The sequence below is a fragment of the Pelecanus crispus genome, chromosome 4 (assembly GCF_030463565.1).
Source record: "Pelecanus crispus isolate bPelCri1 chromosome 4, bPelCri1.pri, whole genome shotgun sequence".
Classification (NCBI taxonomy): domain Eukaryota; kingdom Metazoa; phylum Chordata; class Aves; order Pelecaniformes; family Pelecanidae; genus Pelecanus; species Pelecanus crispus.
Window position 1 is genome coordinate 66,600,757 of NC_134646.1, and position 24,226 is coordinate 66,624,982.

General features: G+C 41.5%; 1 protein-coding gene across 1 annotated transcript; it reads right to left on the minus strand.

Annotated features, from left to right (window-relative positions):
- Positions 1-5,305: 5,305 nt before the first annotated feature.
- On the minus strand, positions 5,306-23,416 carry SLC34A2 (solute carrier family 34 member 2). The gene is made up of 13 exons (XM_009483002.2): positions 23,363-23,416; positions 17,454-17,568; positions 17,211-17,348; positions 16,503-16,631; positions 15,434-15,577; positions 14,700-14,811; positions 12,994-13,189; positions 12,189-12,284; positions 9,591-9,711; positions 8,698-8,865; positions 7,728-7,844; positions 7,516-7,640; positions 5,306-5,881 (listed from the first exon to the last, which is right to left on the minus strand). The coding sequence occupies exons 2-13, from the start codon at positions 17,557-17,559 to the stop codon at positions 5,306-5,308; spliced, it is 2,028 nt and encodes a 675-aa protein (XP_009481277.2). The 5' UTR covers positions 17,560-17,568; positions 23,363-23,416.
- Positions 23,417-24,226: the final 810 nt, after the last annotated feature.

Sequence of the window (24,226 nt, forward strand, 5' to 3'; positions counted from 1 at the left end):
GTCAATACTATATGTTTGTATTATACAGCAACACCAGAGCTAGCCTTCTGCTGGCAACCATTTGAGATCCAGTGCCTGAGGCCATTGCGTTAGTCAGTTAAAATAGGGCTTAATGCTACCCTGCTTCGCACGTGCACCAATTTTCCTAATGTCAATTATGGTTGCATGTTGCCTAACCAAGGGTAGCATTTGGTCCCTAAATTGTTTGCATGCCCTGTAATTTATGCTTTTTGCATTGTGTAAAAAAACCCCAATCTATCAACTGTGGTGTTGGTTGCAAAATATCTTCTGTAATTACCCTAATTGTTTATGCCACAGTAATGTGTCCTTAGACATTGAGCAGTGTAAAAAGATTGATACACCCCAAAAGTGTAAATGGTAATTAGGGAATTTCATCAGGTGCTGAGTAAGACGGAATGTTTGTCACATTTTAATGCTAGCCTTCGCTCTGTTTCTCCGTCTTGTTGAAACACTCGGATCTCAGTTGTTAGGGGAAACCTGCTTAGGGACAGCTCAACAAAAATCAGTATAATTACTATCCGATAATGCAAAGTAGACACTCAGGTCTCTCATATGAATCACATGTTTCCTTTGCAGTAGAATTGTAATAAAGGGGCTAAGATCTGCAGAGTATTCACTGTAAAAATATCATGAGTGGGTTTACACATACAGTGTCATGCCTTTGGCATGTGGCAACACCAGGATTGGCCATTAGCTAGAGAAAAAAACATCTGAATGCAGATAAAGCACTTGCATGGAAGCACAGCCTATTGAAATTATGCAACTGAAGTGTGGCCTGGCATTCCCCACTATCTGTATAGAGTATATCCTCCCTTCCGCAGCTTTTGAAATAGTGGGTTTTTGCTCGGTGCTACTCACTATTTACTTTTAACTGAGGGGGTCAGACCCTTTGCTATTGTGTGTTGGTTAAGCTACTGCCAGCAGTACCACACCAGTCTGCACCCGCAAATAATTTTCTGTAAATCAGAGCACAGCCTTTCTCAGCAGCGTGGCCAGCAGCTGTTTTGGGGACCTGACTAGGTGCCCACCACTACATGGTGAGCTGAAGAAAGAGACGATGAAGCGTTTAACCTGCATTTCTGATGAACGAGAACCCTTCATAGCGGTAGGCCTGGTGCAGTTAAATGCTATGTTATCAAGAATTTGAACCTGGGGGAAGTGGATGTGAAACTTCAGCAGAGGGTAAAAAAGCGCAGGAGCACCAGAAGGAGCTGTGGACAACACGGTTAAGTCACAAGCAGAGAGGAGGAGGACGGAGACCAGTTGCAGCAGCAACTAGGCAATAGCTGAAGCATTATTTTGAACGTTTTGAAGATTTCTGAGCAGTGCAGCATTTCATGACGCACCTGCTGTTAAATACCTATAGGCGTTGCTGAACTTTGCCCTAGGTAGCTCTGCAAAGAGTTTGGAAATGGTGAGATGGATGGCACAAGCTGTGTGTGGTTCCTGGGTGCGCTTTGATTCCTGATAGACAGTACAGTCACGGAGGGTGATGGCGCACAGAATTACAGTATTTCTGCATGGGTGTAAGAAGCTGTAAGTTTTAAATCACAGGCCTAGGGTGCTTGCTGCTTACATTTTTAGAAGATGACAGTTTGTAGTGCATAAATAATTTGTGTTCTAGGCAATACTTCTGTTCATTTCACTAAAGTATGGTGTAAAGTATGACAGTTGCATTTGGGACTGGTTCCTCAGCTACTGTTGAGCTTATAGTTAGGAATTCTACTGATCTTTTTAAATAATCTTTAAGGCATTTAAGGAGTACTTTTTATTTCTCTCTGTCTGCTTAATTTTAAGCTCCATAGGTCATGTGTGATTAAAAAAAGAGCAAGATAGCTATTTTTGCCCAACTATAAGCAAAACATCACTCAGCTCATGGGATACAAGAAGCATTTGGGAAACACTCTGTTGGCCGTCTTTCATGTAGAAGGGAGAATTTGAGCCTAGCATAGCGATACATACGCTTTTCTATAACTCGTTGCGCATCCTGTTGTTACAACAGCCCTGGCTTTGCTCTCCCATGCTTACCTTCACTGAGGACAGTCTGCAGAACCCTGCCAGAAAATATCTTGACCCACACAATTGCAATTGTTTTTATTTTTCTTCATATGAAAATCTCTCACTCATATGAAAATGTTGGACACAGGCCTCTCGTGGTTCTCTTTAGTGGTTGATGCTAACCTCATTTCTTGTGCATTGCATCAGCTCAGACTAGAACTTGCCTGCATACTTATTTTTCTGCAAGCTTCCATGATACGTATATAAACAGATATTATGCAAAGATCTCATTTTTTTAAAACTTCTCTTTATTTTTACATTCAATGCATAAGGACAGACAAGATGAATATTCATGACAAAGTATAAAGCCATATACTGTCCTCAAAACAGTTAAAAGATATAGTGTTTAAGGGCTTAAAAAAGTATTTTAGAAACCTTGTATTTCCAAAATTCCTCATTACAGAAAATTCAAATCTTTTAGAAAAGTAGAGTTCAATATCCTTGTGCATTAGGCCATATTATGAAAATACATAGGTGGTTTTTGTCTTTACTTTAAGAAATCTGTCTCTGCATTGCTAACAATCTTTATGTAACCTATTGATGGAGACAACAGCCTCCATAATACACAGTATACACAGTTACAAACAATTTTAAAAGTTATATTACAAAATATACAGTAGTTCCTTTTTACATTTTATAGATAAACATTGCATAGTTTTCAAATATGTAATATATAACACAATCATGCGCCTTTTTCTGTATAACTTATGAAAAATTCTGTACACTCAAATAATTATAAATAAAGTGTAAATATCTTTTGGTGAGAGTAGGGGGGGAAATATGCCAGGACATGTTGTGCTGTCAAATGTTAAACAGAAATCTTTGTCAGAATCTGCCTATAACAATGGCACAATATGGCCTGGGGCAAGGAGAGAGGGGAGTAAGAATTGAATATATCATAGGGGAAACGTTACAATGAGGAACCATAAAGTACTGATATGTCTGACTATTAATTATTATCCTTATTTTTTTGTAAGAACTGCTTTCCCACAGTTATTATCACTGTGCTTGATGGTTTTACCAATAAGGTGCATGTTGTTTAAGAAATGAGTAAAAGTAGATTAAAATGTTTCCTGTTTCAATGGGTGGTTAATGGAATCTTGAGATAACTTGGAAAGAATTCTGGATATTTTTCATATATTTTTCCCAAAGAAACAGAGCATGGGAAATGCGTGCTGGGATTTAAAGAAACAGATTCTGAAAGCATCCAGAATTGTGAGAATAAAACAAAGAAGAATTATTGACGATATCAAAATTCCACTTTAAAAATGAGATGCTGACAAGTTCAGTTTCAACTATAGGAAGGACAAGGAAAATAATTTTTAAAAGAATAGTTTGGTATAACTCTGCTCTCTGCTACTAAACCCCAAAAGAGCAGAACTATATCAAAACTAGATGCTTTTGCAAATTCACTCCAGTTCTAAGCATTTTGTCACTGGCTCACAATTACAGAAATCTCAGCACGAATGCAATTTGCAAACACATTTTCAGCAACGTAGTTTGCCAGTTTAAATGTCAGTTCAAAAAAGTAAATGAAAACAATTTTCACTTCTAAAATGTACGTATTTACCTGATAGTCAAATTCAACCTACTGAATTCCAGAGCTCTGCACAAAACAAACAACTATTCAGAATTAAATGTGTTCTAGCAGCACTGAGTGGTTATGTTAAACCAAGGGTCTTCTCAGCATATCCATTACAAATTTAATCTACAATTCAGCCATGTAAACTGGCTTTAAATGACACTTGGCCTACACTCAGCCACCTGATGTTTTTTTAAATATTAGTGGTTGGACTTCAGGTATTATCCCATACCCGATGATATCTAAGCTGTTGAAGGGCAGCAGAAGTACTTAGTGCGTCTTTGAAATGCTCTTTTTCTGGCATTGAAATTATGCCTTTCGCCAGCCCACAATTCAGAGCAGTCTCATGAGCACTTACTAGAACATCAGTAACGGTAAGATTTGAGCACAAGCAGCTTCCCACCAAGTGCTACACTACCTATGGATTGACTACACGTGGTAGTGACTGCACTACTTACGGATTTTATTCGGGATTTGGATTGCTATATACAATTGCCAGTAAAATTCACATTATTTCCAAGGAGGGTGGTTCAGAGCACAAAGCGATGGTGCAGAGTAAACGCTCCTTTCTCTCCAGTAAACGTTACCATATGTCCCGTGCTAGCCACAGTCTGCTCCCCAGGTTCCCTCTTTTGTAGCAATAAAGCCAGTCTCCACCGCTACTCTGACAGGTCATTTTGTGGCTCCGGAGCCACAGCTGCACCCAGATCTCCTGGCGTCAGCCCAGGCTTGGGCGGCTGTCTCCTCCCTTACACTGGCCACTTGTCCTCCCTCCTGCACCATTCCTCTGGTTGTGGGGTTACATGGTGAACAGGACTGGAGAGGACCATCTAGAGAGAGGAATGGCCACACAACCACATCCTGAGTCCATCAAGCCCTTTGGTAGCCACCCAGTGTCTCCAAACCCAGTGCTTAACCTTCAGCAGGTATAGGGATCAGCAATTACTTTTATGGACTTCCTCTTGAGATAATAAAAGATTATAACTCCTGTCCCCCATGTTAAAGGAGACAGAGCGGGCTCAAAATGGGCTTATGCACACCCTTACACCAGAGTAGAACTCCTGGAGTTTCCGAAGGATGTCCCAGCCTTTCATTTTCCTTCACACACATAGAATAGATTTTGTCCATACTGGGAAAACTACTACTTTTCCATTCTGACCACTGCAAACAGGCCAAGGAAAACATTAGGATTCTCTTTTTTTTTTTTTTCTTTTTCTTTTTCCATTTCCAGAGCTTTTTAGTTATTACAAGGTAACTTCTGATGAATAAGCCAGTAGGTCAGAAAGGGTGTTCTACAAGTGCATTGTTTGTTTTTTAATTAAGTTTGAATTGATCACCACTCCTTTCATCCCTCTCTTCATGGGACTACATCAGAATTTCTTTTGTTTGCTACTGATAGCATTGGATGAAGGTACCACATAGTAGATCCTCTGTAAGCAAATCTGTCATTAGCTTTTCAACTGATCATAGATTTTTCTAGGGACTCTGTCAAGCTTGTTTGACTCCATTCCTTGATGAGTGATATACCACTGGCTGCAGGAACCTAACAAAATGTTCACTCTGTCCTCAGTGCATTGTCCAAGGTGGTTTTCAAGAGCCTGACTGTCCTATGCTGTGTCTCTGCTAACATGGGTTGATCCACTACTATAAGGCTGTGTTGTTTGTGCCAGTTTTTTCAACACAAGCTGCAGCTGGTGCCCTTCTTCCACCTCTTTCTTCATCAGCCATGGCAATGGCGTTTTCATAAACCTCCATAGTTTTTAGTTGCTTGTCTTTGGCACCCTCCTGTTCTGCATTGACTTTGCAGCACTTGCAGAAGCCGCAGCAGTGTTTCCCACAAAAGGAGAGCAAAGACATAATTATATTGTCCCAGGGCTCTAGGGAGTGCATCCAGATGGGTAGGAAATCCCAATTTTGGAGCTTCTCAGGCAGCAAATGTGGTCGTTTTGACTGCATAACATTAATTACAATCACAGCAATAAAAAGAGCAAACAGGGGAAGGCAAACACCCAAAAGGACTGGCCAGCCTGCCAGTGATAAACCAAATACAAACAAAGGCAAAAGAAAGAAGCAGATGAGAAGATAAAATATAGCAAACCACCTGTACTTGGCTGTTATGTTACCCAAGGTCTTGCACATGCGGATTGGCAGCCGAGTAAAAGGCAGTGGGTAAAACAAAATAATCCCGGAGATATTGAAGAAAAAGTGGCACAAGGCAATCTGAAAGCAAAAACATTCGAGGAGTTCACTAACTAAAATGCCTTTAAATGCTCCTGCTCACATGATAATAACTTCCAGTGGCACTAAGACTCCACAGTTTCCCTTCCCTTACTTCCCGCTGTTTTTTTCTTGTCTTTTGTGACATTTCACTTCGAGGCCTTTCCTAGCACAAAGCAAGGACTTGGTAATACCTCATACATTGTGAAGATCACTGCCTACAAACAGGGGGCAGCATTTGGAAACAAGGCAAGCCTAAAGGGGACGACATATCTCCCCGCAGATGGGAGAAGTCTTAAAATGCAGCTTTTGACTGCAAGAAATGGGGTCCATCAGAAATAAAGCTGACAAACCAAACAGCTGTTGGGAAACAGTCCTGTTGTTAGAAAGGCATGAGAACTACACAAGAACAGTTCATTATTGGGTTCACCATCCATAAGTTTTCAATTAAAAGATGGGAAGTATAAATTAGATATTGCATACAGGCTATTGAGAAATTGCTAATGGTACAAACCTGGATTTTCCAAAAATTAGCTAAAAGTTTATAGGGCACTGAGGAGATTACTGGAATGTGGCTTTGTCTGGGTCTTTTATAATCATTTGATTCACATTCTTCAAAATTGTTTTTTAAAAAATAAACGTGAAGAGACACCTACTTGCTAAAGCTTTCAGAGGTCACTTAGACAGAATAAGCATATACTGAACAAAACTGTACATTCCCTGCTCACCTTATCTTATTTTCATTCTATAACTGTTATCACACTAAAGTAAACATGGAAGTACACGTGGTTTATTATTAAAGTACGTTATAAAAACATCAAGTTATCACGAAATCTGAGCTTGGTCAAGATAGTATCTTCTCATGATTACATCTGTTCTATCATGCCTGAGGACAATAAAATGACTTCTGTACTTTCCTTGACTTATTGTGGCTTGTAAAAAACATTCATCCTATTCACAAAGGAAACTTCATTATCTTTCCACTCTTTGATGTAGAGGGTTCATTCAAATGTTATCTTCTGCCTGGAATGTTCTTTATTGGGTGGTAAATGGGAGCCCAAAGCCACACTGCCTACTTTTCAAATAGTCTGAGGCAACAAGGGATTCAGTAAACCCCACTCAGATTAGATTTACAATGAGAAAATAGATGTCATGGTGCTCACTGCAACCTCAGGTAGGTAGACAGCTTGCCATCTTACAGGTTGTACAGGCTTCACTTAGGTTACAGGAGTCCCTGTACACTGCATGAACAGAGTCCTGAGGAGGGAACTTACAGAAATTAGTAACCCTCACAGGGGACTGCCTAAGAGGGCTGTCAGGCATGTGGGCACTGAATTCTAAGCTGCAGAGACCCCACGCTCGGGGGTCAAGTGGCCAACCCTGTCTCTCAGTTCTGAATTAATTCTATCAGATCAAGCCCAATTTACGAAAGCAAGATTTTACTATATACCGACATTCTGAGAATGCTTGTTAAAAGCTTTTTGCTCTAGTAGTTGAAATTAATGAGCTGCCGTTACTAGCTCAAAATCAAGCACGACAGCCATGGCATATTTGCCTCAGAGCCAATTTTGTCGCGTTTTTCTTCAGAAAAGTTGCAACTTCTAAATGGAGTCAAGGAAGCATTGGTTTATACTGACCTGTAATGAATATTTTAATGTACTCCCTGGACTTGCTAAAGCTGCAAGTATAGCCGTTGTGGTTGTGCCAATGTTAGCTCCTAAGGTAAGGGGATAACAGCGCTCAATGCTTATAACGCCAATGCCTAGGAGAAAAGAAACAGGATTGAGTGGTTTCAGAATGATGGAGAAGATAAAACATGGGGATAAAGAATACAGTATTGACAACTTACCAACAAGGGGTGTAATAGCAGATGTGAAAACAGAACTACTTTGGACAACAAAGGTCATACCAGCCCCTGCAAGCATAGCCAGGTATCCAGCTAGCCAAGTAAAAGGAAATGGGAAATCTAAAAAAACAAAAGGGAAAACATTGTCTTTAGGATAACAGAATGCTCTGTGTAACAGTAACACAGCAGTGAAAAGACTATTAAGTATTTCAGTTGTAGATGTATTGTTTGCATATTGTCTCTTACATGACAATTTTGGGTCAGAGTCAGTTCTACTACTCTAATTTACCCTGTTCGCTCTACTCCACCTCCAGTCTTCCATCACTGGATGCACCTTGAGATGGATACTAGACTAGGTAGACATTTGGCCTGACCCCAGGTAGCATTTATGTTGTAATACAATTAGGTACCAGAAAGGTTTCCACAGATGTCAACACAACACCTTCCAGGTGTCTTGAGTGCCTTGGCTTTGGCAGCCAGGCACCCACTGCATGGACTGGATATTTGGAAAGCTCTGAAGACCATCCTGAGAAAATCAGGTTAAGGAGTGCAACAGGGCAAGCAAAGGAAATTAGATCATTAATCACTACAAACTCTTTTTCAACTTACTTTAGAAGAAACATGCAGGCTCTGTGCCAGAGCAGGCAATCGCAATCTCAGCACTTCAGCGCTATCTTTTGAGGATGGGAACATTACATTTCTAACAGCTAATGATTATACATCAAGAAACAGAACCTGGACTTTGGTCTCTGTTGCTGTTAATCTGCTGCAGTTCGCAAGCAAGCTGTTCGCTAATAGATTTTTAAAAGAAAGAACACACTGAGGAGAAAAAATGTTGGGGGGGGGCGATTTCGGTTTAATACTGTTTTCTTTAAACTATTCTATAATATCTGCCAGAACAGGAGATATCGATAGATGTGCTCAGTGTCCTTGTCATTCCTGAAAAAAATCTTCAGGAAAAGCATGTAATTACCAGTGTTGATTGTCTTCTTGATAACGCTCGCCACTTGTCCTTTAAGCACAGAGTTTAATAGCTTAACGATCATCACCAAACAGGAGCACAGAACAAGCAGGGACAAAGCCAGGAGGATGAGACCGATGGCAAGATCAGGCAGGTCTGCATTTGCAAAGAGATGCCGGCCTGAAAAAGAAAAGAAAAATGAATCAGCCTAGCCACATTTTTGCTCTGATCCCAACCCCAGCTCTGGTTTTCACACGCGCCCCTAAGAAAATGGGACGAAAGCAGGCACAGCTTGAGGGGGTGATGCAAAGAGTGCAAACGCCACCTCCCTTGCTCCACAAAAGCCGTGTCTGAGGGGAGCAAGAGGGGCTCTTGTATGGACGTGCTTATAAAATACACAGCAGGCACCCCTGCGCAGCAGGCAGGAGCTGGGTGACCGTGTGCGAGGGAGGGGAATACAGCAGCGCGAGGAAATTTTGGTGCGCTCCAAGCCGGCTGGTGGGTCGGCTCTTCCCAGAGGTGGCTGCGTGCCTGGGAAGGGCTGTTCAAAGTCCTGAAGGGCGTGCATAGGGATGGAGGTATCCAAGCAACCATTACAGCAAAGTAACTGTAGCTCCAAGTCACCTGAACAGCAAGGGTGACACGATACTGAAGACCTCAACTACTGATATCGGGGAACGTGGAAAGAGATCCATCGGCAGGCAGATACCATGATGATGCTGGTAACTCCAGCTGTGTAGCTATAACAGAGCACGGGCTGCTCCGGCTGCACCTGCAGTAGCACCTTGTGCCCATACACAGGCGAGTGCCTCTCGATATACCTCTGAAGGGGTCTGTCAACACCATTAGAAAGCTATATACCTTTCTAAAGATATTACCAAAGGAGAAATAGTTCTGCTACTTACATTTACTGATATAGTCTGTTTCAGTTACATTCCTGATGGTCCATGTCACATTTCCTTCAGTCCAGCAAAGATCAGGAGATGTGCAGTTTTCTGAAGGTGGAATTGTGACATTCTGCAGTGTCTAAAGATTGCCAAAGCAGATAATTCAGTCACCTACAACCCTTCCTTAAGAGCTCATGCAAAGTTCTAGGTTTTTACTGCAACCAAGCATTCATCAACTAAAGGCAGATTTGTAAGCTGGAGTGTAAGCTGGCACCACGTTAACGACAAGGCAAAATTTTTTGCATTCTTAAAATAAACGGTTGTGCTGCTACCCAAGCCAGTCAATGCAACATTTAAAGATTAAAATATCCCCCAAACCTTCTTCATTGTATTAACCATAGCACTAAGTCATCAGTAGCTAAGAACCCTAACTACTGATGTCAGGGTTTGCGGAATGAGGTTCATGTCTGGCTGCAGCTGGGGAACAGGGGCTCTCCTTTTCCAGCCAGTGCCACAGTTTCCTTGGGTCAAAGAAAGACCTCTTTACTGTCATCTGAACGGCAATTAATGGTCTGGTGAGTACTGCACATGACTGTGATTCAGCATATTACAATACTAGTGCAGCCTCTGTTGCTGGATAAGCACAAGCTTCCCATGCTGCCCTTCTGTGCCTCAGTTTTCCTTTCCGTTGAAATAGAAGTGCTGCTACTACTTTCCTTTTTAAAGCTCAAATGCTATCTAAGAGTTAATTACTAGCACTATTATTGTTTATGATTAGCATTAATATTACCGAGCTGAACCTGATTTTCTATTTATACTGCCATAAAACCTTCCTTGTAAGAGTTCCTAGCCCAGATGTATCGCATTCTGATGCTAGGTCCATAAGTCCTTACGCAGATTAAGGAAGAGTTTGCTGACTGAACTGAACTGAACTGTACTTCCCCACAAGAGCAGCTAACAGCCAAATGGACTCTGAACCACACTGCTGAACAGGAGGCATCTTTAAGATGTGTTTGAGTGATCCTCTTTTGCAGAAATGGGGAAAGAGAAATCTTATTTTCTTTCTGGGCACTGCCTGCAGACACCCACATTTGCATTCCCCCTCCAGCTGATGCAGATGGGCAAAGCCAGGGGTGGATCCAGTGCCCCCACATCTGCAGGGCGTGCCTGGTCTCCAGCCTGCCCCAATGTGTCAGCCTTTACAAACACAACACAACGTTGTGTGTCGCCTTCCCGAAATTTTTTCAGACAGCTGTTTCAAAGCAGCTGCGTTAGATCAAAATGTTTATCCTTATGTTTTGCTTTATACATATGGGGTCTGCATGCATTTATCCCTGTCATAAGTCTGTTTAATAATTTTTGCCAGAAATTAGTTTAACACATTAGGAATGTAAATCATTTAAACTATCTTCCTCTTCTCCCACCAAGTTCAGCTCAAGCTTGTAGGGGTTTCATGTGTTTTTCTAATTTGACTATATGATAGGGCAGCAGTTACACAGCCAAAATACAGACAAGCACAGAAAAAAATGTGTATATGGAAATGTAACCCTCAGCCTACACTTTCCCTGTAGTTGCTTGTCTTCCAAGAGTGGGGGGACTGGAGGACTCAGGAGCTCACACCTCCCTGAGGTAGGCTGTGCCTGCCCGGGCAGTGCGGTGAAGGGGTAGCCAAGCGCAGGCTGGGAGCCTGAAAGCAGCACAGCTGCCCAAGCATCATGCCTCCCTGAGATGAAACGCCCAGCTTCTCAGCAGCGTAACCTGAGCAGAGTTTCACATTAGCACAGCTCTGCTCCTGGCACTATCTCCCTAGCTAGCATTTCACTGGCCATCCAGACTGTCATTCAATAGGAGCTGGGCTCTTCTAAAAACCCAAGCTCTTAATTTTAACCTCCGCTGTGTGTCCTTAAGTATCTTCTGCCTCAGGACTTCAGGAATTACTTTTCCATCTATGCCAACAAGTAGAACAGTCTAATTAGAGATCCAAGGGTTATTTAATGCTCTAATTGTTAGCTAGCTGAACAACACAAACCAAACACTCAGCTCCACAGTTTACCAAGACACTCATTGGTGTCAATCTGGGCAACAGATTCCTTCAAACAGCAGTGTTGCTTGGGTGACGAACAACGGGATGTAGCCCCACAGAGGCTTTTTCCAAGGGCAGTTTTCCAAGAAAGCTGCAAATAACCAGCTGCCACCAGATCACCCTAACACACATAAGACTAAAGCTGGTTGGATCAATAGATAAATGGTGGGCAAAAAGATATTTTCTTTGGCCTATATTGCAGATTTTTTTCATTTTCAGGGAGTTGGTAGGAGTACAGGAGTTTAAAGGCATTTGGATATGAAAGGAGTAAAAGGCTTGGCTCCAAACCATCAGTTCTGATAAGCGAGGGCCTGCATGGTACCAAAAGCAACCAGGTCAAGCTCACCACTGGTATGACACCCTTGGTTTAAGTGGAGCAATAACTGCATTTAATTGTTTTCATTCTTTTTCTGCTGCCAAAAAAATTACTCATTTAAAAATCTAATTTCACAATCCTATGATAAGGAGTGTCAACTACAGATCAGTAACATATTTCCTGAGGAACCCGACAATTAATTTAGCATGATACTCACCACATTAGTTTCAGTTACACACCAAGTCTTTACTAGGCTTTTGTTTTTTGCTGATTCATCATTTGTAGCAATTGCATTTATTACTGATTTATCCAGCTTTAAAAAAAAAGAAAGACAAACCCCCATTATTCCAACCTGCATCACACAATTCTGTTCAGCTCTACTCAAATAATTCCCTTGGGAAGCTCAGCCGCATAAAGCCTGCATGGCCATCTCTAATCCTGGAGCGGCTGCCCAACAGGTGTGAGAAGGTTTACTCCCAGAAAAAGGTACAACTCTACGTGTACAAACACCATGTCTTATTCTCCCCAAATCATCCACCATCTCATCTCACCCTTTCTGTTCAAACAAATACACTGACATTTTTACTGTCATTTTAGGAGCTGTGCGCATCCCCTCTGGCCTCCAGCTGCCCCTCTAGATGTGTGCGAGTTTCCCGTAATTTCAGTGTCATCTCTTCAGGTCCTACGCAGATCTTCTGGATGGGCTAGGTTGTCTCAGCTAGTACTGTCTGCCAATGTCTAGGTAACAGGCATCCCATCCATCCCACGTGTCTGCAGTTGTGTTCACCTGCCTTCCCAGTCCTCCTAGCTAGATCTATCCTTGTTAAGGTGAAATGTGGGGGAAATAGGAAATATAGAGCTGGGGCTTTATGAAACGTGAATTAAAAGAAGAATCCATCTGCTAATGAGCTTTACCCTGAGGACACAAAGAAGTGGGTGGGAGCCCCCCACATATTCAGACCATTTTGATTAGCTGTGACTGAACCAAGTAAGTGGCTTCCTTGAAGAGAGAAAGAGCTTACCTCAATGATGAGCTTTGTAAATGGGTCTGTGATAACTTTTAGTAGCTCAGGGGCATCCTCACCGCTTTCAAGATGAAAGGACTCAACTATAGCATTGGTGAGATGATAAAGATAGCCAGAAATAACTTCAATGGGCAACAGTGCAAACACAGCGAGCCAGTTAAAGAAATCATGGACTGTTGCCCCAGCAAAGGCCCTGCAAGAAGAAATTGAAAAACAGAGCTGCTTTTAATTAAACAACATGTGCACAACATCAATTGAATATGAAATCATAGAGGTGGGGATGAAGCCCATTTCAAGATGGGAATAATTTCATTTCTGGGGTCACAGATGGCTGCTTTGTTATAGAGCGCTAAGTTGTCTCCACACTGTTGACCAAGTGAAGGAGCCAGCCAAATGAGTGAAATAAGACAAACTAGAAAAGGCAAAAGTGATCCTTAGCACAAGGCTGCCAAGAGTACTTGTCTGAAGAAAGAAGTGGCTGTAGAGCCTACATTTGCTTTGCTTCTCACCCATTTTTGGTACATTTTTAATGCTCAGCCAGGCGTTGCCTCTGGGACCTGTTCTGCCTGCCTCATGGGGGGAGATGGCTCCTTGCAGCCCTCTCACATGTTCTTCCAAACTGTTGGTGTACAGCCCCTTTCCAGGTTCTCCTCTGCAGCCTGAGGAACCACAGCTCTTCCCTCAGAGGCACTCTTTCCTACCTTCCTAACAGCTGCTTGTGGTCCTCTTAATTCTCTGCAATCTGCCTGTATTTGTTTTAAGATACAGCTCCTTAAATTAAGCATTGTGAAGGAAGAAAATGTGGATGAAAAATTCCTTGAAATGCTAATCCTGTAATTTAGGTTGCCACTGACAAACTGAGGGGAAATCGGGGAACATTCAAAGTAGGCCAACAAAATTGACAATGCTACCACCTTCAGTTTACAGACTGAAGTGGTTGTTAATGATGTTAATGAATGTTAAAAATCAACTTCTTTCTTTAGTATTTAAGTTCCTTTCCTGACCAGATACTAATAGGCTACTTAGAATTTAAGTGACAGAGAATAGAACAACCAAAGATTCAGGACAGTAAACCTTGGAGAAATACGCTTGGGCTAGGTGTATTTCATACTTCTGGTATGCCATAAATGACAAGGTACCAAAGTCTCATATCCCTCCCAAGTTTACTGCCCATCTCCACTAAGCCATGAGCTCTCTCAGTAATAAAGTGGCAGTCTAAAAGTTGGCACTGTATATATTTCACAGCCGGAACACTTAATTTCTCTACAGTTACCAGCTCTTTCTTACTGTAGACTTAAAAAACCTGCAACACTGAAGTCTCTTTTAAGGAGAATAGACCAAAATACTGTAATATTAACTTGTTGTGCAGCCCTCCCATAATTAAGAGATAATCAAAGGCAGGAAGTATAGTGGGAGCAGTTGAAAATTTATCCTTGTGCACGATCCAGTTAAAAATGGTGGATTCTTATAAAACCACAAAACTTTTAAAGGAACCCAATATACTTTTCTTCAAGTATATGAAGCCATATACCTAGACAGCATTATACCTTGGCCATGGCCATGCTTGTGACTTTCCTAACTAGATGTTCAAATTTTGGTCAATAGAAGGGTTGAATGGCTGAAGTAGTGATAGGGAATATAGAAGAAAACCTACAAAGAAGGAAGAAAAGCAACTTTTCAGACCTAGTGTTTAAGTACAATACCTTCTAAATTCATTCCTGTCCCCGGCTTGCATGAGTGCCACAATTGTGTTCGTAACTGAGGTGCCAATGTTTGCCCCCATTATAATAGGAATAGCCGATTGAACACTCAGCACTAGAAAGCAGAAAAGGAAGCATTGAATGAAAAAAATAAGATCATCAGCAAGGTCTTTGCTCCAATGAAAACTAACATCTATTAATGTCACTGGAACCCTGACTTCCCTTGATGTCACTGGGATTAGACACTCCAATCCAGAAATGTTTGCTTTAATCGAGCCCCCTGGGAACATGGTACACCCATAGTCCCGTGACCCCCACTGAAACTGCAGCCCATGGTTATCCCTTTTCACCACATGTTAGAAGGCCAGAGTAAGATAAAGTCTCTCCTTCCCCAGGCATTTTCCTAATTACTGCAGAATTTTGAAATGATGCCACAGAAACAAATGAAGTTCAGTAACTGGCTAACATGAGAAAAGCATGCAGATACATCCAAAATTAATGCATTCAATGCCAAGGCTTCCAATGATTTTCTTTGCAGTTATGGACTTACTATTAGTACTACTAATAATAATTTTTTTTTTTTTTATTTTATATCAGGGCAACAGCTGTGAAAATCTTTTCCTGCAGCCTCCACTCTTACACGCAAAGCTTCTACAATTTCAACACAGGTGGGAATGTTTGCACCCCAAACCAAGATTTATGAGTGATCTCTAGGAAGATACTGTAAGCAGACTTACATGTGGAGGACACCATGCTGACCACAATGGATGAAGAAGTGCTGGAGCTCTGGACCATAACAGTCACCAGAACTCCAATCACCAGTCCCGCAACAGGATTAGACAGCACTGAATCATCTTTAAAAATGTCCCCTGCTGCTTTACCTACAAAAAAACCCATATTCTCAGAGTGAGGGAAGCACAAGGTAAAGTCCATAGGAATTATCACAGCATTTAATTAAAGATCATTCAACCATTTAATTGATACATATATAGCCATGCTTGCCAGCCAGAAAATGTGCAAGGTGATGTAGCCCAGGGATCTAAATTCAGGTCCTGAATTCTCAGCTTCTCAGTTATCAGAGAATACTTTATATTCTCTCATTTCAGTGACTGAACAAGCTCTACTGAACTCCACAGAGAACCATGTAAACCCACAGCCATCAGAGGAAAGGCTGTAGGACAAAAAAAGCACACATGCATAGATTTAAATGCTATTAGTGCCTTGACATTTTTGGTTACTGCATCAAGGAAAACTATTTTAAGAATCCTGAGCAATTGTCTTCTTGTAGCTTTCTGTGTTGCCAAAAATCCAAAATCCTTCCACAGAAGCTCACATATTTCTCTGATAACCACTTCTGAATTCAGAATTCAACCCTTGGTGATAGGTACATGTAAAAAAATACATTTCAATAGTTTTCATCTTTGAAGGATTTGGGGGACATTTCAGTGCTGGATGCTTTTATCAAGAGTGCAATTTTCATATTTCACCTTGTTGAAATGTCTTTCACATGGGACAGATTTATGGACAGACATATTCATGTAAACTGTCACCAAAGTAACAGGAACCTACTAAGAAATCAGGGCCAATAATCCCTGCAGCAACTGCTCTTTGGAATTTGAGAAACAAAGGCCCTTTCAAACAAATGAAGGTCAGTCTTCAATCAGAGCTACTTCCTTCTGAATCTATACGTCAACACATAAATCTACGGAGCATGTTCTTGAAGAGTGATACTTGTAATTTAGTCACTCAGATGAAATTTACTGCTTCATTCGTAGTTTATTCTTGATATTTTAGATGTTTTCATACCTCCTACCAGTTGAAAAGCAGAGCTCAGTACGTCCAGAGAACACACAAACATGTAGAGTAATCCAAGCAGCATAATAAACTTCCCTATCCCGTAGAGTACACGTATGATTTTTCCTTTTCTATCCAGTTCTGCAAAACACATACATTATGCATAAAAGACTAGCTTGATGTATCTGGCATTCTCTCTCGAACAATCTAGTGCACAAGCAGAGACTACAGAGTCAAAGACAGTGTTGTGACCCCAGTGTGTGATTAAACCCCCAAAAATGTTCTTCTTAATCAAATTTTAACTGCAGAAGCAGGTAGTTCATTTACCTGGTTTTACCATGTAAAAGCTTTTGGTGTATGACAAAAGCCTTACGAAGTCTGAGATGGACCCTCGGTTTTACACACTTATCCTACTGAATAAAGACCAAGAGGAGTCTGGATATAAAGTCATATTAGTTTTGGATTGGTTTCCATATATCCCCTTGTGTTTCAAGGAGGGTAAGCAGCATGCTTTCCAGATTCTTCTTAAATGACTAAATAAAATATCCCCATTCACTGTTGGGGAAGGCGAGACAGAGTGTGAAGCCTACATCTGAAAACTCCTCAAATCTTAAATTCAATTCTGCAGCAAATATCATTTCAGAAAAATAACTAAAACAAAGAGAGCAGAAGTGATGGAAAAAGTAAATGCAGGTAACTTATTTACTGAGAAATGGCTACCTGACCACTTGACCCCAGTGTCCTGCAGTTCCGGCAGAGCCCATGGGTCACTTTCTTCTGGCCTTGTCTCATCTATCAAGGCTATTGTGGAAAATGCAGGTTGAATTTCCCCTTTATTTCCAAGTGAAGCCACATTGCCTGATGAAATAGAACATTTAAAAAAATGGTTTAATTACTTTCCATCTTCTGCAAGGAGCCCCAAAACTTATATATCTCTGTAACTCACAGGTGAGCACACATTACCTTTGTGATTTTCTCCTTCTTTGCCAGCCATGTTCTGGTTTTGTTTCGAAGAGTCCCCAATATAGTTATTAGTTTCAGGCTTTTCCACCTCAGGCCAGGGAGCCATGGTCTGTGACTAACAAAGTAGTGCTGATTAAAATGCGCGTGCAGTCAAAATATTCAACTTACAACAGGGTATGTGAGAAGTATGATTAAGTTTAAGAGCAAAAGAGGTGGAAATGGAATGGAAGCAATTTGTCCTTGAACACAGCTTTTTACTAATCTTTATGAATTATTTCTTTGTTTGTGAAATTGATTTCTCAATTATTTTTTAAACCACACAGTTGATTTATTTGTGCAATTTACACAAATAAAAAAAAATTATTTCCATCTCCTGTCTGTATTTTTTTTCACTTTTAACTGTCATGAAAGGAAAGATTCCTCTGCTTTCCAAACCTTAGGTGTTTCTTTTCTTTAATTCATTTTATCTCCTTTCAGCAAAAGGTCAGAGGACTGTTTTACTTTCTTCCACCTTCTGGATTTAACTGACTGCCTTTACCAAACTGGTAATTCAATATACAGACCTTAGCAAAGAAAGTTCTTCCCTAAAGCATTCCCTAGTTTGGGTCATGTATGCTAAACACAATCCTCTTGTTGCCTTTACTGGTTCATTCCCATGGAAGCATGGAGGGGAATGTGACCCTGGACAAGGTGGAGGAAGACTCCAGAGTTTCGAGCTCCAGAATGATGTTTGCTGAACGGCCGGACAAGAGTGTAATTAGGTGGCAGTGGCCATTTGCAGGTCCATATTTGCCTGTAATTCACAGCTGATGCTGGAAGTGAAGCTGAGTTCGTGGCAGCAAGGTCAGGCTCATCCATCTCACGTAGGCTCTCTGCCTGAAGCTCTTCTTTCCTGACCATTTCTGAGCACATTTGACATGTGTTGTAATATTAACAAATAATAACTTAACAAATAAGACATCACATGGCCAAATCCTGCCGGTATAAGTACTAGCACAGGTGACAGACCTAGCCCAAGCACCAGAGGAGGAGGCAGCTGTTCCTTGAACCAAAACCTGGAAGAGTCCTACTTATTTACTTCACCGATATTGGAAGCCAGAGGGAGGGACATGAAAGAGGGGGTAGGTGACCATGGGGAGCCGAGGTGATATATGATAACATGTCTACCTTTCCAGGCTTGTAAGGCTGCTGGTTAGCTCAGGCAGTGTGACCAAAAACTCAGTGGAAAGTCTGGGAGAAGTGAACCCTACCCAGAAAAGCCTCACCTTCAGGTCTGTCTCTTCCACCCTCTTTGCTACACAAGTCAATCAGTGCCACGGGCAAAGCTGCCCCACGGCCACCAAGTCTGGCACCTGTGAGGCTGAAACATCAGTGAGTTAATTTGCTCGCAATGCTCCTCATACACAGGACACCTGTGCCCAGCCTCCAAAAGTCAGTGTCAGAGCTGGTATCATGCTCCTGTAAACAAGGTTCATCTGCACTTAGCAGCCACTCTAAGGGATTATAATTAATCATTCATTTAATCATAATCCTTTATGTAGCCAATGGTGAAAATGTTTTGTCCCTGCCCACGTCAATAAGCCACACATCCTCCTCCTTTAGCTGGGAAGGAAATCTCACAGGCAAAATCACTCATGTCTTACTGTAACAGAGGAGGGTAGTGTTTTCCGGCGCTCCACAAAGAAAAGAGCATCTCCTCTTCCACATTAGCAGGAAAAATTATTCTACAATCCCATTAGCAAAAACTATGCTTTTACACATTCTTTATCTGTGGCATAAGATCCAGAGCAGCTGCCAAGATACCCAAAGAATGATCTCAGAATAAATGGAAGAAAATCACTCTTGCTTGTTTCAACAAGGGTTTCCATTTGCTTGGAGCAAATTCTCATATTTTCTCCCATGCCAGAACAATCTCCAAGCCCCACCCATGCCAGAACACCCCCGGCTTGTTAAACGAGTTTCATTTATACATGTTCAGCATTTAAAGAACTCTAAAAAAGTAACTGCTCAGCACAAGTGCTTCTTAAGTGAAATGCTAATGTGAAAATGCGTTGGAAATTCAGATGTGAAGTTGCTTTGACAACATATTCCCACCATGGAGAGAGACAGAATATGCTGGACACCACCAGCCCTAGAGATGCCATCAGTACTTTTACAGCTCTTCTGTTACGCTCAGTATGGAAATGAAGGATTCAGCCTGCATGATTACTGTATGGAAACTGAGCTGATGCATTCACTGGAGAAACTGGAGCCTGAAGACTTCAGCAGACAAACAGCCTCTATGTCTCCTAAATAAACTCTCCCCATTCAAGAATTCAGGAGGGCATTTTTTCATAATAAGCAACTCTCATGTTCCTGAGGTGCTCAGGAGCCCACAGGTATGTCACGTATTATTATTGTCTTTGCTTTATGTGATTAAATACCCTAGAATGAGAGTTGACCACCTCTGTAGAGGAAGTTTTTATATGAGTCCTAGTCAACCTCTGATTTGGGAAGGTAGACTTGAACACCGGAGGTCCTTACAGTATTTGCCTTGTGCATGTGGGTTTGTAGAGGTATTACTAGAACAGCCCATTCTGTGTGATTGGTATCAAGGAGTGATGAAAGCAGAACCATCTAGATCCTTGAAGCGCTACCAAAGCTGTCAGCTTTCTCCAGATCCCGACTCTTGTTAAGAGGAACAGCTGAGAAGATAGTTTACAGCCACCTGATACTCTGTTTGCTAGACTCCTAGCCACAGCTACTTACTGTTAATTAATCGCCGTGCTACAAGGGTAATCTACATTCTACAGTTTTCCCCTCAAAGAATTCTTCCTTGGCCCCAATACGGACATCAACATCTTGAGAAAATACTCAGAAGAAAATCTGGGTGCTGCAGAGGAGCGGAGCAGCGGGGTGACAAAGCTAACTGCATCATTCCCTGGCAGCTCATATTAGCTGCGTCTTTGGAAAGGCTGACGTCAAGCGCGGTATAGAAGACCAACATCATTTGACGCAAGATATAAATGACAATGAAAACCCTAATAGTGGTTTACTTTTGAACACCAAAGACATAACTACACTGCGACGGAACATGTTAGAGAATGGGCAGAGGATGGGCCGGTGACGACGCGTGCCGCAACAAGGAGCTACGTTCACCTGGACGCACAGGTCCAGGTCCAAAGGCTGGATAGCCGCAATTGCTGGATGAGGTGCCCCGAGTGATGAGCTCTGCCCATCGCCGTGCCAGCCCGGGTGCCTCAGCGCCGGGTACCTCAGCGCCGCGTTTCCGGTTCCCGCCTTAGCGGGCAGGATGCCAGCCAGGACGCCTGCGCCCAGGGCATAGTCGTGGAGCTCGTGTCCGGATAAGCATTGGCGCTTTGGATATCCACCCGCTCGGAGCAGTGCTGAAATGGGAGCTAACATCCTCCTGAAACTGGCAGGTCAAAATATGCTATGCATATTGCAAAGGTGTGAAAACTAATGCCCGAGCAAACTGTAATCCAGTCCGTTTCGGTGAACCTCACGGCAAATCCTCTCACACCACCGTGTGTGCTCCTTTTGGTGTAAGTATAGTCTTTCCTCACCTTCGGAAAATGCTAACTATGTGTGACATCCTTTCTAACTCCAAAAGAAACTGAAACCTCCCGCTCCTAAGAGGGGGATAGATGGCAATTATGGCATTCAAATTCTGAAATAAAATGTGAGAGAGAGGAAGTTGAAGCCAAAGTGGGCTCCCGTGGTTTTTATAGCCATATTCACTCTTTCACTGAAGCATTTCAAAGAGTTAAAGTCTCTGGGTAATTATTTGAGCAACACTAGGTGTCACGCAGTTGCCCTATATCACGTTCCTCAGTGACTCATTGGACTGTAACAGCATTGCCGTGGTTGCAGGGCTAGACTCACGGTGCTTTTCGGTTTTAAATCAGAAACAGTTGTAAATCTATGTATTTTGCTGGGCTTAACAGAGAGAATATGAACTACCACTTGCACGTGCTTGGACGGTATTGTTTGTACCTGTCCACCCGTGACAGCTCACTGAAAGGCCACGTTGTGCCTGAAATAAGAACTACAAAGCAGTAAGCCTTACAGAAATCTAACCTCCAGGGGAACAGACCCAGTCAAACCATGATGAAATAAAAGTACTGGAGAAAATAGCAGTATTTTCAAAAACAACTGGTAGTAACTGCAACAACCACCAACGTGACCATGCATGCGCCTACAGGTTGCTTAAGCAGCTCCAAATCAAGTTTTGGGTTCAGCCAGCCTTTCCTCTCTCTTGCTTGCTCTTCTTCTCTCTCAGCTTTTCTACAAATACACATCATTTTCTTGTCATTCACCACTGTGCTACAGTTTTTGTGTTAAAAAGGGATTTATCAGCTAATCTGATATCTGACTGCATGAATTTTTACTACACTTACTTCATAGGAGCAAATACCAAGCTACATAGCAATCCTTATACACAATTTGAAGAATTACTGTGCTTTTCCCCCCTCAAAATTTATCGTTTCCAACATAGAAGCACCTTGTGTAAAGACAGGAAAGGAAAGATCCTCAGCCAGCATAAATTCATTCCGGAACTTTACAACAGGTGATAATTTTGCCCCAGAACCTGTTCCATGGCAGCCACAAAGGCCCGGGTGCAACAGAATAGGGAACAGCTTAAATAAACACCAACAATGATTCAGCCTTGCTAGGAGCAACTCCTGCCTTTGCTCTGGCACCGGCTGCTTCCTTGGGGCTTTTTCTCTGAATAGGTTAGCAGGCTTGGCCAGGAAATAAACTTTCAACTAATGTAGTAGTAAAGGGAAAAATAGATATGTGAAAGCTAAAAAAAAAAATTTAGCATTGTGCTCACTGTTTATTCCTATGGATCCCTGAGACTGATTGCTCAAAAGCTTGAATCTAACACACAGCAAAATTAAAACACATATAAAACACACTAGTAAAGAGAACTCATTTCTAAGCAAGTGCAGAGAGAAAACAAATCCCGAGCATTAATTTTTGCATTCACAACCAAGCAGAGCACTGGACACTGCCACTGAGGAGCCAGAGCCAGGAAACAACAGTGAACTACTTGAAATTCCTACTAGGTATTTAAATAAAACAATTACTTTTTTAGAATAAAACAACAACAAAAGAAATAATCCCGCCAACAAGGAAATACAACAGATCTACCCCATCCTGAACACAAAACACATAGTAAAGAATCAAGAGAAAAAGTTATGACATTAAAAAGACTTACTGATCTAATGGAAGAGCTGCTAATAAAAGTTACTGAGAAACCAGTTGATTTCTGCCCACTGCCACTTTAGTTCAGCTAACTACATTAGACTAATGTATTCCTTTTACCTCCGTGTATCAAACTGAATTAGCATAAGAAAATGTTTCCATCAAGAACAGCCTGACACGGCCGCAGTGCAGCACACAGACTTTACATGCTATCTATGCTAACACACGAACTGACAGTCTTTCCTTCCAATATTTCATTAATCATATCCTAGGCATTTTCTAGTATCCGATACCACTGATTACTATGACTTAAAATCTCGCTGCTTTTCAATCCAAGTAACAGTTAAAACAACACTTTCTTATGCTATAGGCAGTTATTTCTGTTTTTTTTTGACAGCTGCTAATAAGATGCTTTTTTTCTTTATCATATTCCATAAAAATAAACCTAGTTATTTGCAGACAAAAAGTAGTTTGTTTTTAGAACTCTGATTTTTTATCACTTCCTTAAGATATAAATGCAGTTGAAAGAACACAGGGGAAAAGTTTAACAAGTGGATGACATCTCACATGCAGTGCAGTTCCCCACATTAGCTCTCTGTTGCCATTCCTTGAGCTGCAAAAGCAGAGCTTTGGATTTATAAGCCCAACAAGTTCAAAAAAGAAGAAAAGAAAACTTGGTCTTAGTTGTTTTTACTTACCACTTCTTTATTCCCAGACGACAGACCAAACGGATCAGCTGGGCAGCCACTGAAACCTGCAATATATATAGACAGGTGTTGAGCAAAGTTTGCTTTCATCACTGCGCACTAACATTCCTATTTTACAGTCCAGAGGCACTGCCTACCTGCAACTTAATGCTCACAATCAACCTTTTTTTAGCAGGAGTGGGCAGCAACCAAGACTGATAAAACTACAGGCTATTTCACACTTATCACGTTCTAAAAAACGTCCCATCAACATTTAAGTACAAGTTACTAATGTGTTCGTGAGAATGCTGGGGCACGGTTCGTTCCAGCCTGAAAAATTGCCATCCACCTGATCATTCAGTAATCTTTTTTCCTATAATAATTTTCCAAAAATATTTTGCAATCTCGAAAGTCTGTCAAAAGGGTGCGAAGAAGATGTAGTACTGTTATTTGTCTGTTCAGGTGGCTATTAATCTGCCTAAGAACAGAAGTGAAGGAGAATCAGATAAAAAGCGGTGTAAGTAGGAAACACGTAAGAACTCCGTTGAGAACAGAGGATGGAGTTTCATTCTCATCAGTGCTCAATGTTTACAATTAAGGCAAGCTCATTAGCATTTTGGCCGTGGCTCTCCTTCTAAATGAGATTTAAAGATGTAAGGACACCTTTGATAATCACATTCGGAATGTCAGCAGGGAAGAAGACTATATGATAAATAGATACCTTATTCAATAAATACAGTATGGTATTACAGACGAGACAAAGCAGTCACTAGCATTGCTGTCTGTTCTACTGATGAGCTCAATGGAGAGCTGGGGGGGGACACTCCATTAGGCACTGTCGCTTTATTATCTTTGAAATTTTTTCTGTGTCATCAG

Excerpts from the sequence above, each read along its gene's own strand:
- SLC34A2 (XM_009483002.2), bottom strand. The coding sequence starts at position 17,559 with ATGGCTCCCTGGCCTGAGGTGGAAAAGCCTGAAACTAATAACTATATT. Across the intron at positions 9,712-12,188 it reads GTGTAACTGAAACTAATGTG|ACACTGCAGAATGTCACAAT; the intron begins GTGAGTATCATG and ends GGCAATCTTTAG. Across the intron at positions 7,845-8,697 it reads CAAGAAGACAATCAACACTG|ATTTCCCATTTCCTTTTACT; the intron begins GTAATTACATGC and ends TTGTTTTTTTAG.